The sequence below is a fragment of the Vespula pensylvanica genome, chromosome 5 (assembly GCF_014466175.1).
Source record: "Vespula pensylvanica isolate Volc-1 chromosome 5, ASM1446617v1, whole genome shotgun sequence".
NCBI lineage: Eukaryota > Metazoa > Arthropoda > Insecta > Hymenoptera > Vespidae > Vespula > Vespula pensylvanica.
This window is the reverse complement of record NC_057689.1, coordinates 7,733,762-7,748,686: the sequence shown is the minus strand read 5'-3', so window position 1 is coordinate 7,748,686 and position 14,925 is coordinate 7,733,762. Positions and strand designations below refer to the sequence as shown.

General features: G+C 42.2%; 1 protein-coding gene across 1 annotated transcript in view; it reads right to left on the bottom strand.

The window, feature by feature from the left end:
* Positions 1–14,925, bottom strand: part of LOC122629405 — a 24,751-nt gene that overhangs the window by 6,590 nt on the left and 3,236 nt on the right. Inside the window, exons 2-9 of the mRNA XM_043812790.1 lie at positions 11,756–11,936; positions 9,194–10,045; positions 7,840–8,076; positions 7,192–7,750; positions 5,400–5,822; positions 4,558–4,861; positions 4,117–4,414; positions 442–523 (exon numbers count right to left, since the gene is read on the bottom strand). Of these exons, the coding sequence (XP_043668725.1) occupies positions 442–523; positions 4,117–4,414; positions 4,558–4,861; positions 5,400–5,822; positions 7,192–7,750; positions 7,840–8,076; positions 9,194–10,045; positions 11,756–11,917 (2,917 nt within the window). The 5' untranslated portion in view covers positions 11,918–11,936. The remainder of the gene's footprint in view (positions 1–441; positions 524–4,116; positions 4,415–4,557; positions 4,862–5,399; positions 5,823–7,191; positions 7,751–7,839; positions 8,077–9,193; positions 10,046–11,755; positions 11,937–14,925) is intronic.

Sequence of the window (14,925 nt, the reverse complement as noted above, 5' to 3'; positions counted from 1 at the left end):
ATCGATGAAACTCATTAAAATATGTTCTATAGTTAATAGAAATCTATTTTGGTTTCTCGCTATTTTAAAGGAAGGGAAAAAGAAGAGAAAAAAAGGAGAAGAAGAAAAAAAAAAGAAAAAAAAAGAACGAAAGGATAGACAAGATGAAAATGTTCAACATTCTTTCCATATTCCCTGCTATTTTCAATATACGTATCTCCGGGAACGAATGATATGTACGATATATAGAAATCTGCCGGATGTAACAGACCGAATTCATTTGATATTATAATATGCAGATAGTAAGAGAGTTAATGTTCTACGAATCGTGTACTACGTTAATCGATATGGGTTCGATTACAAAAGAAATAAATATGTTATACAATCTTACGATACGATTGATTTGATAGATCTGTCGTTATAAATATACATTTGATCTCATTAGATAGCATTTAAAATTACTTACATTGACTAATATTTGCAAAGCCTCGACGTATGAACGTTCGGTGTCGTAAAGCTCGACAACGACGTGAGTTCTCGTGTCCTGAAACATAAAAAAGAAGAAGAAAAGGTGATGATTTATAGAAAATGATCATTTTTGCGTGTCGTATGCCTGTATAAATCAAACGGTTAATTCGTCACGTTATTTTCTTTCGTTAAAGAGAGGTCGTTGACCTTAGAGGTTCTCCACGAAAGAAAATAATCTGACTTTTATCATCGTCTTCGTTGCTTCGTCATCTCGACAGAATGTGACCTCGTGCAAGAGGAGGCTACACGTGCGTATTGTATATACGAAGCACGCGCACGTGGTGTATTGCGCCACGTGTCGGTCAATGGATATATGCATTATCTTGGAGAATGATTTCCCGACCTAGAGTAATTACCAAAGTGTTCATTTGCTTGCCTATTCGTTTGTTCGTGATAAATGATATCACGAGACCTATTCGGAAGATGAAAAGTTTTAATTAACAAACATAAGAGAGAGAGAGAGAGAGAGAGAGAGAGAGAGAGAGAGAGAGAGAGAGAGAGAGAGAGAGAGAGAGAGAGAGAGAGAGAGAGAGAGAGAGAGAGAGAGAGAAGTCGACATTCCATTCAGTATCATTATTTTCTTTTTACTGATTCAGATAAAGTACTGATAAAATCTATTCAATAAAGCGCGCTTTAAAATAGATGATAATTGTAATTGAAAGAAATAAAAGTGACTTAGAAACGAAATGAAAAGTTTTCATCATGGTCTTTTCATCAGAATTTGAAGGAATAAGACGTCTGATTGTTCGCTTATGTTAACATCGTATATCAATCGATTATCGACAGGAAGGAATTTAGAAAACACCTACGCGTTCTTTCCTGACACAACCGGTATTCCTGCTGTCCACGGATAGCAGACTCTCGATGGGATTCGCGCTAGCGTTACTCGCCATCCTCTTCCTCTATCTTTATTGAATGTCTATGACAGTTAATGCGAGCCAGTGGAACTTATATTTCCATAAAAGAACGAAGGCACATTTAGATAGTTCATCTGAAACGATATCGTATTAAGGAAAGAAACAGAAAAACGACAGAAGAATCATGAAATGTCGTTGAAACACCTTTCTTCCTTATTCTCGAACGATAAACTATTTTTTAGAATCACAATAGTTTATTATTTCGCGAGCTCTCAAAGAAAATTGATTTCTCCTTTTTAACATTCACGAAAAGATCCTGACTTTTTTTTCCACTTTATCCACAATCGGACTATACGTCAAAACTTATCGAGATAAACGAGATAAGGTCATTACGTGTTCCACGTAGGTAGGTACACGTAAGCGACCTTGACCACCATCCGTGGTAATGACGAAGTATCTTTTCAAAAGAGTCGTTAAAGATAGAATGATAAAAACGATCGGCTCGATTTCCGTTTCGTTTTTTTCGGTTATCACACGTAATGAACTCTTTTGGATTTACTTTACTGTATCGTTACAGATTCAATTTCTATATCCGAAAAGTAACATTCGTTGTTAGTGTTTCCCGCGAATGAAGAGAAAACAACAACGAGGCAAGGATATTATCGAAACTGAACGGGCGTTCAGCTGGATGGCAAGAACAGGCTGATCGATGCCGAATAGAAGCGCCACGGCGCCGTTGGTGGTGGCTGCTGTTGCCTCTCGGACGCCGGCGCGTAAGCTTTTCACGTGGATCATACACGAATCCTGCACATTCCTTCTCCTCCTCTTTCTCCGCCTCGTCCTCATCCTCAGCTATCTTTTCGTCCTTCTACGTTACATCTCCTATTAGTCTCCATTTGCTTACGGCCTTGTCCTCATCATCCTATTTATCTCTTTCTCTCTTTGTCTCTCTATCTCTATCATTCTCTCTCTCTCTCTCTCTCTCTCTCTCTCTCTCTCTCTCTCTCTCTCTCTCTCTCTCTCTCTCTCTCTCTCTCTCTCTCTCTGTCACTCTAACTCATTCTCTTCTTTATATCTGATCATGCAAGGGAAAACGTTTAAAGTCTAGAAAATTATCAAAGTTAAATGATTATCTCCCATGGTCATTGCTGATACGAATATGCGAATACGTGAAATTCTATTCGACGAAATAATCCTATCGCCCGAGAAAATTATGTTATAGTGACGTATTCGTTTTCATCGTCACTCTCTACCTCTATCTTTCTGTTTTTCATTTGTTGACGGACAAACAGAAGGATTCATTTCATATGTATATTCGAGTACTTGAATTTTTATCGATCAATTCGCCGATCGAAAATATAGAAACTGTCCGACCGTGAACATTTTCGCGCCATCAGGTATATTCTAAATTCGTTGAAACATGCGTAAACGTTCGCACGAATCTTTTTAGTGGGCGACACCGGAAACTGACACCTGCGTCAGACCGAGCAACCATGACCTTGTCTCTCTTCTGGGGGATGGACACAAGCAAAAGTTCTCATTTGCATCATGGAACGCACAGACGGTCTCGTTAATAGGTTTCCTTTGACTATGGAATAGCTTTGAACGTGATGCAAAAGCTTCTCTGAAATGTGTGATTAAACGTATGGGAAACGTACTATGTATACGTACATATGCATGTATGTAATTATGTATCTATATCTGTCTTTATTACATCTAAATGCCAAATAATTCCTATAAATTCGAATACATCCCAAATTGGAACGTCTTCCATCTTTTTTTCTCGTTCTTTTTACTCATTTATTTATTCATTCATTTATTCATTCATTCATTTATTTATTTTTTTTTCTTTTTTATTTTATTTTATTTCTTTTCTTTTTCTGTCCATATCATTTAAATTTTTCAATCACGTTAATCGTCTCGTGAAACGCGAATCGCTCACCATAAATTATTCGGTCGAGGCGCATTTTTCCAACGACTCGTGCTCCATATTTATTTCGACGACGACACTTGTTTAGTCTGCGGCAAAGACTCCCGGGATACGCATTTCTCTTCGGTTGTCGAAAAGCGAAAATTCGACTACACTCGTTTCGAATCTCGTTCTTACGTATAACCGTAACATTCTTCGAAATTTAATATAGTAGTCCGAGCAAATTCCTCAACGATCGACCACTTTACATCACGGATTACAAGCAAAATATGAAGAAGAAGACGAACGTAAGAATTTAATCTTCGGGCCCATAATTCGTATCGACTTTGCGAAAATACGAATGGATGGATTCGAAGGAAATGGAAGAGGAGAAGGAGGAGGAGGGAGGGGAAGGAAGAGAAGGAAAAATAGAAGAAGAAATATCTCGTCTTTTCCATCGACGAACGATAAACTATTTTCTTCGTCAGAAAGTATTTCTCTTTCTCTCTCTCTCTCTCTCTCTCTCTCTCTCTCTCTCTCTCTCTCTCTCTCTCTCTCTGTAGCGTGTTTACGACTGACGTCATGATGTTTCTCCTCACGAGCTTGCTTCATTCATGAAGTCTACGCTAACGCACGCACATACGCTGCCGGATGTAGCTAAACCATCGCTGGAGTTTTGACCTTTAGAAGCACGATGCAGTCTTCCGCGAAACGAACGAACGAGTCTATGAGTCACGTAGAACGTACGTACTTCACTCTTCACCTTCAATTCAGATGAACAACATCGAGGGGTTTTCGAAATATACGAGAAGGAAAATGTAGCAAAGAATTCGATTGACTTACGTTTCGATGAGCAGGTGCACGAGCTACTCTCTCGGAAGATCCTCTCAAAAGTTCAGCGAGTAACTCCGGACTTGGTCCAGGTAATCCCTCTAATTTGCTTGGGCTAGAGGTAGTTCTATGATGACAAGGTGTAGGTGGTTCGGAGCTACTATTAGCGCCGGTATTGTACGAGAGATTAGCGGATACTTTGCGTCTAGGTCTGAGACCTTCTTCCAGAGATATATCAGTTGCACGAGGCTTAGCCATTTCAGCTTCAAGCATTTGACCGTAAGGACCACGAAGTGGTCGCTTGCTGTACCTTAGAAACAAGACATTAACATGTAATATACAGGAACAATTTCACGTCAATTTGAATCTGTTCTTCGATTCGAAGGAATACAAAGGAATATTTTTCATGCGGCGAAAAGAACAGTGAAAAATGTTGAATTTTCCATCTCTTACCTTCGCGGTGCGTGTCCTTCGCAATCGGATAAATCGCTTGGTGTAGCAGGTGGCTCATCTCTTTCCTCGCTGCTCTGAGCAGTAAGTTTGTTTCTGTCGGCGTCCAAAGGTTCTGGCCATTGCGTTATGTATACACCCTTTCTTCTCTTGCTAGTGTCACCACGATAACGTCTGGTCTTACCAGGTGGAGAGGACGCTTCCGAAGGTGTCTCGCTAGGTGCCTCGCTGCCCTCGCTAGCTTGACTGAGTCTTGGTTCCTCCAACGGCGGTGTTACGATTACTTCGTGCGGCTCTATTCTGTTCTCTGTTAAATGAATTCCTCTGAATGTCTAAGTTAGTCGCAAGCAAGAACGCGTTCAAATCATAGCGACAAACGGAAGAGAAGTTAACACAGGTATACATTAAACGAGCAAGTATCATTTCCCGCGAGTCGCTCGAACGGAAGAGCGCACGTTGGAGTTGGACTACCTTGAGCGGTGGTAAAACCACCACTAGTCTCGGCTATGGCCATTGTTTATTGTGAATAGCATTCTGCAGACGCGAATGAACGAACGAGCGTGAAGTCATCAATGAAGATGGCTATAACTCGATGACGCTCGAACTTCTATTTCGATCCTGGCACCCACAGTTCTGAAAATAGTGCCACGTAAAATAACGACGCCGGTAAGAATTCGCTTGCACCTTTCTATCGAACGACTCCTTGAAAATATTTAGACGTCTCAGCCTTTCACGATATCTCTATCCCAATAAACTCATATTCTAAATCGTTAAACTTCCTATGTTCGATCGTCGCTACGTCATACGTTCCGTCGTTAGATATTTCGAGATGTAAGAAATCTGACCTTTCTGAACGATCTCATCGATCGGAGTGCTATCGACGACTTGATAAATCGGCTCGGAAGGTATCACCTCGGTCGGTGAAGCATCCGTTTGAAGTTCCAACCTCGGCTGTTGCTCGTGAACTTCCGGTACCGGTGGTTCCGGGCTGGTAAGAGCACTGGATGTTGCCAAACTGTCGGAACCATCGCTCCTAGGTCGGATTTCTTCGAGATTACTTTGGTGAGGTACACCGAGTCCTTCGGCCGAACCAACGGCACTATCGACGCTCGGTGTCGACGTCCTTGGACTTTGCCGATTCGGGCTGTTTTGAGACGTCGAGACACCTGGTATCGCATCTCCTCGTCGACGAGGCAGAGTACTGGCACGGACATCTTTGTTCTCCGTACGAGCACTCGTTGCCACTGGCTGAGTCTTTTGACGATTCGCTGTAACGATTATCAAAACGTGTTCTACCCTTTCCCTTTTCGATCAAACCAATTCCTTTCTAAGCGATCACGGAAGTTCTTTGAGAACTTTCGTAAACGTTGGAATCGGCTTAACCCTATCTGCCACCGAAACGATTCTAACAGATTTCGTAACGACGTGTTGACCAACATTAATCATTGTACATTGACGTACTCCAGAAGCAAATTACGCGCGAACGTTTTTAATAATAACTCGAATGCTCGTACATCGTCGTTTTTCGGCCGGTTAAGATCGTGTAATAGAGATAGAGAAAGAGAGATAGAGAGCAGAGAGAAAGAGAGAGAAGTCCTAATTATCTCCTCGAGTGTCACGTAAGCTTGGCAGAGCAGCAGGACGAGGAGGCGGTCCGTTCCAATAATAACGAACGTAGAGAGAAGGAGTGAGAGAACGAAAGCAAGATCGAGAGAGGAAAGAAAGAGAGAGGAAAGGGGTTGCGTCGGACGCGCGACGAGTAGAAACATTCGGTTGATCTTTTGCTCGGTTAATGGAGGAGTGGAGGAAGGCCGAAAAGAAGGTGTTACAGAAGGAAAGACAGACAGAGAGAGAGAGAGAGAGAGAGAGAGAGAGAGAGAACCCAAACATGAACGCACGAGGAAATCGTAACGACGATATTTCAGGAGATACCTAGTTTCGTTCGTCAGCTACCTTTCGAACGTATAAGGTGTCTATCTCCCTCCTTCTCTCCTTCTTTCTCTCTCTGCCTCTCGTACTCTATTAAATACGACGTTTCCGTCTTACGACATGCCGACAAGACGAAGAAGTTCGACCTTGTTACTCATTGGGAAATCGTCTCTCTTTCTTTTCACCAATAAACGGAAGACACGACGCCGCGATCATTTTCGGAGAAAAGAATTTATTCGTTCGATGACAAAATCACGAGATATTATGAGATATTACGTATTTTCGTATAAATATTTTTCATTCTCTTTCGTGCAACTATTGCGAATCGATAAATAGGAATATTGTGTAGGTTTTTTCTGCGATGTTTAGGTACATTCTGGCTCACTCTCTCTCTCTCTTTCTGCATCGTATCGCATCTCGAAATGTTTCCTATTTACAGTCTCGACCGTATTATGAAAGTCAAAGCACGTTGGTATGTAGTTCAGGGTTGAAACGTAATACACCGGATTCGGCCAGCGTCGTTATTTGGCTTCCGGATTCATTAACGACGAGTAATGCTTCGCGAAGGATTACGAAGGCTACCAAAAATAAATCTGATGTCTCACACAATACGAATGAACTCACACCGAATTTCCCTCTCTCTCTCTCTCTCTCTCTCTCTCTCTCTTTCTCATTCCTCTCCCTTTTTTGCCCCTCTCGCAAAATTACCTTGATTGAAATCCACCTGACCGAAGGACGCACTCCTGAGTGGAGCACCGGCTCTTTGAAGAGTCAACAATGGTCCTCGGGACTCCAACCTGCTGACCGCGTCCCTGGCCTCGGCCTCGTTGTTGTTGTTGCCACCAGTACCAGCGGAAGACACGTTTAAGGTATCGCACAGATCGTCCACGCTCGTTGCACTATCTACCACTGAATCACTGTATTGTCTCAAATGTTGTTGTTTTGTTGTCGGCGCGTCCTCGACGGGGACACCGACGACGAGATTCGCGTCATTTTTAACGTCACCAACGTCACCACTGTTCCTCTCCGTCACCTTGCCCGACTTCGAGGACTTTTTCGAAGTGTCATGAGCGAGCTGTTGTTTTCGACAGCTCTCGTTACCAGTGACCATCGAGTCTGTACCAGTGAGACGTTCCTCGCCAACGCTTTCGCTTCTAACAATACCCCTTGGATGCTGTTGTTGATGATATTGTTGTTGATTCTGAAGACCGGCTTCATGATTCCTATAGATCCCACGATTATCATATCGACCGCAACCTTGAACCGACTGTGAATGTTCCAATTTAAAAATACATCGGATATTTCCACACGATCGTATTCGAAAATATTACGTTTTCTTTAAGTCATGTTTTTTACCTGTTGATGAGATTGAAAAGATGGCTGACATCCTCCCGGTGGCGGAGAGGAAGCTTGAGTACGAGAAGGTCGTCTAGGAGGTGGGACAGGTGCTGGTCCTTTGAGTTTTTCCGTGAGCTCGCGAAGACGCTCGGCCTTTTCGCTGCGGGGGGCGGAAGAGGATTTTTTCCCGCTTCCTCCTCCACCCCCGCTCCAGCGGAACCTGTGCAATCGGTCCACCGCTATCACCGCTGGTTCCTATATAACGAGGTAAAGAGAAATAGAGAGAAGAAAACGTATTCACCGGAATATTATCACGAGATTTAACGCGAGCGCGAACAAAGTTCAACAACGACGTTAAAAAAAGAAACGGTAACAGCATAGATTCTTCGGTGGGCGCGACTAGTTTAGAGAGAACTCGTCTAACCGACGACGAGTTACATCTGGATCGTTTCGAAAGAACGACCAATAGAAGGAGAAGAAGATGAAGAAGAAGAAGAAGAGAGGAGAGTTATAGTTTCCCTCTCGCCAGGAAAATCGTGCCGCGAAGAAAACGGACTCTGCCAGAATCTACGTTCGATCCATTGCTTCTTCCCACCATTTTGTCTTTTTTTTTTCTCCCTCTCCTCTTGCACGCTCTCTCTCTCTCTCTCTCTCACACTCTCTCTTTCACTCTCTCTTTCTCTCTCCATCAAATCCTGCACTCGCGCGGCCCGTGGGCAAATACAACGCAGCCTCGTGCGCCCGCTGCGAAGAGAAAAGACGGACGCCGACGAAAATAGAATATCGTTCTTCGACTAGGCATCTACCTACCAGCTCGTAAGCGTTTTCACTAAGCCCTAGGGCTTCGGACACCACTAATATTCCCTTTTAACTTTGGAAAGTTTGAGAGTATCAATCGTTAGAAGAGAGAGAGAGAGAGAGAGAGAGAGAGAGAGAGAGAGAGAGAGAGAGAGAGAAGTAGAGAGAGGGGGGGGAAGAGTTTGTGTAGGAACGAACGCAAGAAAAAGAAGCGAGAAGTTGTAAGAAACGCGATACGAGCGCGGTAGCGATCTCTTAATCGTGCGTATCGTCGACCAAGAGAGCGAGAGATAAATATACCTGTCAAGGTTACGCGTACTCGCGTCGGAATCGTACTCGACGATCCTCGACACCGTTCTAACGAAACCTACCTCGAGGCTTCTGACGCGATATTTTCCTGCCCGGAAGCACTCCACCTTTGTTTGTTTCGTTGACACCCGTTATCACAAGGCCGGTCGTTTCTTATCGTGAAATGGCTTGAATATTTTTCGATGGTATATCGTCGCGTTACTCGAAGTAGGGGGAGTAATAGGCAAGGCTAAGGACGCGGGATACGAGGAGATACGAGTTGTACCTGGAGCTTGAGGGTCTGATGCTTGGTCCACTGCGCGAGCTGACGCGGCACGGAAACCGAGTGTTGCGTTTGGAGGCTCGGCGAAGAGGAGGAGTCGAACGACGGGTGCAACGACGAAGACGTCGAGGAGGAAGAAGAAGAAGAAGAAGAAGTAGAGACGGAAGATACCGGCTGCGACGGCGATGGGATCGCGGATGATTGTGGCTGGTGGTGTTGATTGTGCTGCTGCTGGTGCTGCTGTTGGCGGTGGTGCTGCTCGTTCCCCACCGTAGTGCTTTGCAGCATCCCGCGGTTATTATTAGAGTTTGGCGTTGGCCGAGCAGCCGCCAGCTTCGCGTCCACCGGCTGTTCCACGACAGCAGTAGTGGCACGACTCTTCGAAAACGTGGGAGGAAGAGACGAAGACGACGAAGACGATGGCTGTGCTTGTGCCGCCGCTATTACTACAGTCACTGGTGAAGGTGGTGATGGTGGTGACAGAGATGTTAAAACTTCGCCAACGTCTCTTTCCCTTCCATTTCCATCTCCACCTTTGACTCCTCCAACATTGCCAACCGTCGACGCCACCATTGTTGATGAGGACGACGACGACGACGTGGACGTCGACGAAAGCGGCGACGTGGTCATCTCTATCGTCGTCGTCGAGGTCGTCGTCGTTATTGGAATCCTCGGCAGAGGCAACCGAGAACGTGGCCCGATGCAACAACACTCGACTATACTCGACGCCAGATCGATCGACGACTTCTCCGCCAATTTCTCCGTCAGCCGTTCTCTCGACTCGCTTTCTCGCGAATTTCTCTTCCGTCTTCTCTCCGCTGATTCCTCCCTCGAACTCGCGGGTGGCAGACTTTCCTAAAACACAAAAGAACGTACGATCCTCTCTTAGATTCTATATTCTGTTTTCTTCTTCTTTTGCTTTTGTTCCTTTTCCTCTTTTTTACTTTTTTCTTTCTTTCTTTCTTTCTTTCTTTCTTTCTTTCTCTCTTTCTCTCTTTTCTTTTTCTATCCCCGAAGACAGCGTAGCCTTCATCGATATCGTATATAGAGTATCCTAGAAAAATATTATTCGCGGTAACAAAATAAGATATACTGTTAAACAATGGCGTCGTTACGATAGTATGTAAGTTTACGATAGTAAGTAAGTTACGAGAGTAAGTCGACGCCATTTCTTCCCACGAATGTGTTCTTGATATACTACTCCGAAACGGATCCTCTCTTACGTTGGTGTTCTATGCGCTCAGCGTTCTTCGGTATCTCTCGCGGTTTGTTAGAAAAACACGCTTGCTATTCGTTTTTTCTATAATTAAAGTTACAAAGAATAAAAGAGAAGAAACGAAGAAACGAACGAGCACGATAAAACGATTTATGAGCTATAAATCTTTCGCAATGACGAGACTCTCTCTCTCTCTCTCTCCCTCTCTTGCTCTCTCTCTCTCTCTCTCTTTTTTAAACAAATCGATGAAGTTCTTTTAATCGTCGGCGAACGACAAGAACGCCGACAACTTGGCAGTCGATCTTCCACGAACGAAGAATTCCAACGAAAATTGTCAGCTACCTCTTCCGACGTTCTCGGCTATACCGTCTCATGCCCGGTGATTTGTCAGGATCGAAGGACTTGGCAGAGAAACTTGTCGCGTGCACGCGGCGAGAGATTCGCGTCGACGGTATATCTATGACGTCAAGTGGATATTATTCCGGATGAACGTGGATAGGAAACGGTGCAAGTAGAATGACAGAAAGAGGAGAAGAAGATAGAGAGACAGAGAGAGAGAGAGAAGAAAGGAGAGGCGGTTCAAGATCGAGTCACTGACTGGTCGGATTCTATTTACGCGATCGATTCTAAGTTTAGGATCTTTGGCGTCTTCGTTTTCTTCGTTGCCGAACGAATCCTTTGCCGTGGTCACTTAGCGAAGGTCATTGCGACCGAGCGGAAGGTTATTACGATGATTCGTACGGAGGTAAGGGAAAGAAAAGAGTAAAAAAGAAAGAGAGATAGAAAAATAACGAAGAAGAAGAAGAAGAAGAAGAAGAAGAAGAGAGCGAATCGTTTTCCGATCGGAGAGATCTAAACTTTGTTTTTATCGAATAAATCCTATAGCTAACGCCTTATGTAATAATTCGCAAGTAGATATTCTACTCTTTGAAACATTCGATTGATATCATGAGGATACGAACAATGATACATATTTTACGAGTACAAAGACGAGTAAAATTTCCAGACTATTTTTGTTTATTTTAGAACAACCTTATCTCCCACGTTTTTATCTTTCCTCTCTTTCTCTTTTATTCATTTATTATTATTATTATTTATTTATTTTTTTTTCTTTTTTAACGACGACATCGTAACTGTGCTCAGCCGTAGAGTAACATAACAAAACTATCATCGTACGTATCCATAAAATTATTCTCTTCCTTCGAACATAAAAACGAGAGTTACGATTAAACGAAAAATTTTATGATTCGATCGTATCTAAATACATATCAATAAGATCAACAATCTTAGTCAGGTTTATTTATATTTTCTATTTACGTATTATTACGATCATTACGACGTATATATACCTGTGAGAGTCTCAGACCATATCTGGTGCCACCCAGTACGACGTATCCACCAGCGACGCCTCCTCCGGTCACAGCTCTCGCAGCTCCTCCCAACCATCCTCCGAAGCCACCGGCTCCTGTCTTCTCGTTCCCGCCACCCCCGTCTCCTCCGACGCGGGGCATTCTTCATCCTTCCCTCACCCTGAAACATATTTGACGTGTTTTGGCGTTGATTTAAACGATCGACGATCTAAATGACGGATAAACGACAGTAAAATTCCACGATTCCAAATAATGAAATTTATTTAACTTTTGAGAAAGATTGTTCAAATGTTCTATAATACTTCCTTAATGAAACTCGTGTAGGACGTAGCAAGAATAAATAAATCAAATCGGACTACTTAGAACGAATGGTGGGGAATGCGCGAACGTTCGCAATAATTCACGCAGCTGCTCGCACGCACGCGTGCGTGATAGTGCGTGCTCGGCCTTCTTCGTGATTACTCGATCGTTCTATACCGATATACACGACCGTAGTTCACGAATGCGTAGCTCTTCAACAAATTTTCTATATCCTTCAAGAATCTTTTTTCGTTTCTTTCTATCTTTCCTTTTCTTTCTTTTTTTTTTTTCTTTTTTTTTTTCTTTCCGTATTATAAACTCTTGTTCCGCACGGACGATTGATCGATAGGAGGATTATATTTCCCTCGTCGCTTGATATCAACATTTTCACGTTTGTTAGATATTATTAATAGTTGGCAAATATATCGTTGGATTATGTCGTAATTAATCGTCTAATAACGTCGAACGTTTAACAGGAAATAGATCATTTTTTTCGTAGGAATTCGACTATTTTCGTGTCTCGATTTTTCTTTCCTTCTTCTTTCTTCTTTTTTCTTTCTTCGCGTTTTCTCTTCTTTTTCGAAATGATCAAACTTTGTAAACATGTTTGATGTATAGGTTATCGGATTCTTTGACTATGTATCTATTCAGAGAAAAGCCGTATTACTTTCTCGAGATCGTGCAATCGTAAGAAAAGTAAAAACTAATCAAATATCAGTAGCAAAGGCAGAAGAAGACGCGTTCCAAATGCGTTCGCAAGAAACACGCGATGTCGTCTGTCGATAATGATATGTATCGTTATTCCGGAAGTGCGTGTTATCGCGTTAAAAATAACACGTACTTAAGTATGTACGTGGTAACGCACGCGACTTAATGGATATAACTCATAATCGAAATCGAATTAATGAAATCGACGAACGATAACGGCCACGCTATGTACGATAAGAATCGCACCTACCGTGTCTGTTTCTTGGCTTTACGCGTGTGTACGTAAAATTATTTAATAATATTTGATCGCTATAGCTTGCGTAAAACTTACGTCATTATTTTCGAAGGAATGTCAAGAGAAGTGAAATGAAGAAGGAGGAGGAGAAGGAGGAAGATGAGGAGAAAAAGAAGAATTCGATAATATCGAATAAACGAAAATACAAGAGAATCGTGCATGACTCAAAATAATTTTCTAAAGTCGATTTCTCCTCGTGGAGACATCTTTTTCGAAGTCCCAAGTTCAATTGGCCGAAACACGAATTGAAGCTTCGCCAGGATCGTATCGAAAATAACGAAAATGAGAAACTTTGATCGTAGGTAGTAGGCTGTTTCGAAGGTATCTTCGTTCGTTTCTCCTTTTTTTTTCTAGCTCTCTTTTTCTCTTCTTCTTTTTCTCTCTCTCTCCACTCACCTTCTATCTCTCATTCGTACTTTCATTCGAAGTAAAAAGAAAAAAAGAAAATCTGCGAATTCCATGGACTCACTCAAGAATCTCTACTCGTCGGCATCACGTCGGCACGAGCCACATTCGAACAAACCGAAATTAATTAAATTCGGAACATTCGCGACACGACGAGCGTACCATTGGAATGTCGTGCGTCTTGTTCGACAAAATTGGAATGCACTTTTTTACTTTGATCCAGACAGGTACACTCTTCACATACGTTTACAATGTTTTACATAACTTTTACGAGACGTAGGTACATATTTACACTGAATGGAATTCACTCGATTCTTTTTAGCGATAATATAGAAAGAGAGAGAAAGAGAAATGAAGAGGATAAAAATAAAATAATAATAATAATAATAATAATAATAAAAACAAGCTGGTTTTATGCGTTAATTGACAACGAACAAGTCGCATGAACATTGTTATGACTACTTCTCGGCAAAACTTGGAGATAAAGAAACGACGAGAGGTACTTTTTCAACGCGATCGTGACAAACACCGCAAGTACTTACATTCCATTAGGCGCGTTTGTACGAGAGGTAATTCGCGGTGCAAATAACCGATAAACATTCGCGATGCTTTGTCATCGCAACGAAAAGCAAAGAGTGTATGTACACGACGAGGGTGCAACCCGCGGGAGAAGTTTATTTGCGAAACGATAAACTACTTTGTCGTCTGAGTTGCCGGCAAAGAGGAGAAGAACATTCTCTTCTCTCGAAATTCCTTAAAAGATCCATAAACTAGTGAATTAAAAGCATCGATATACTTTTATATATATATATATATATATATATATATATATATATATTTGTGTGTGTGTGTGTGTATATAGGTATACACGTAACAGAATGATAATCGAATTCCACGTAATCCAGATCAAGCTTACTCTTGGCGAATTCCACGGATGATGCTTCTTTATCTTTGCTGGATGTTGGCGATCTCAGAGATACGCTAAAGATAGAGAAAACGGTGGGAAGATATACTAAGCTTTTTGACGACGACAACGACGAGAACGAATCACTATACTCTTTGCGTTTAATCAAGCGTAAACAAAGAATTCATGTTTCTTTAATTCTTCGGTTAACTCTTCTGTACGTAAATATATAAACATATATATATATAATTTACATATAAAAGAGTATATATATATATAGATTTTCGATTGATATAAAATAATTACAACGAAGAAATATAAATAAACAATAACAAGATCGAAAGTAAATTAACGAAAGCGATTGTCTTACCGATAAATGGCGACGAGCCGGTAGGAATAGATCCTCACGTATTGATGGATCCTTTGGATCCTTCCACCTTTCACGTTTCCTTCCTCGCGAGAGAAAGACTTTCACGACGCGAACTCTCTCTCTTTCTCTCTCTCTCTCTCTCTCTCTCTCTCTCTCTTTCTCTCTCC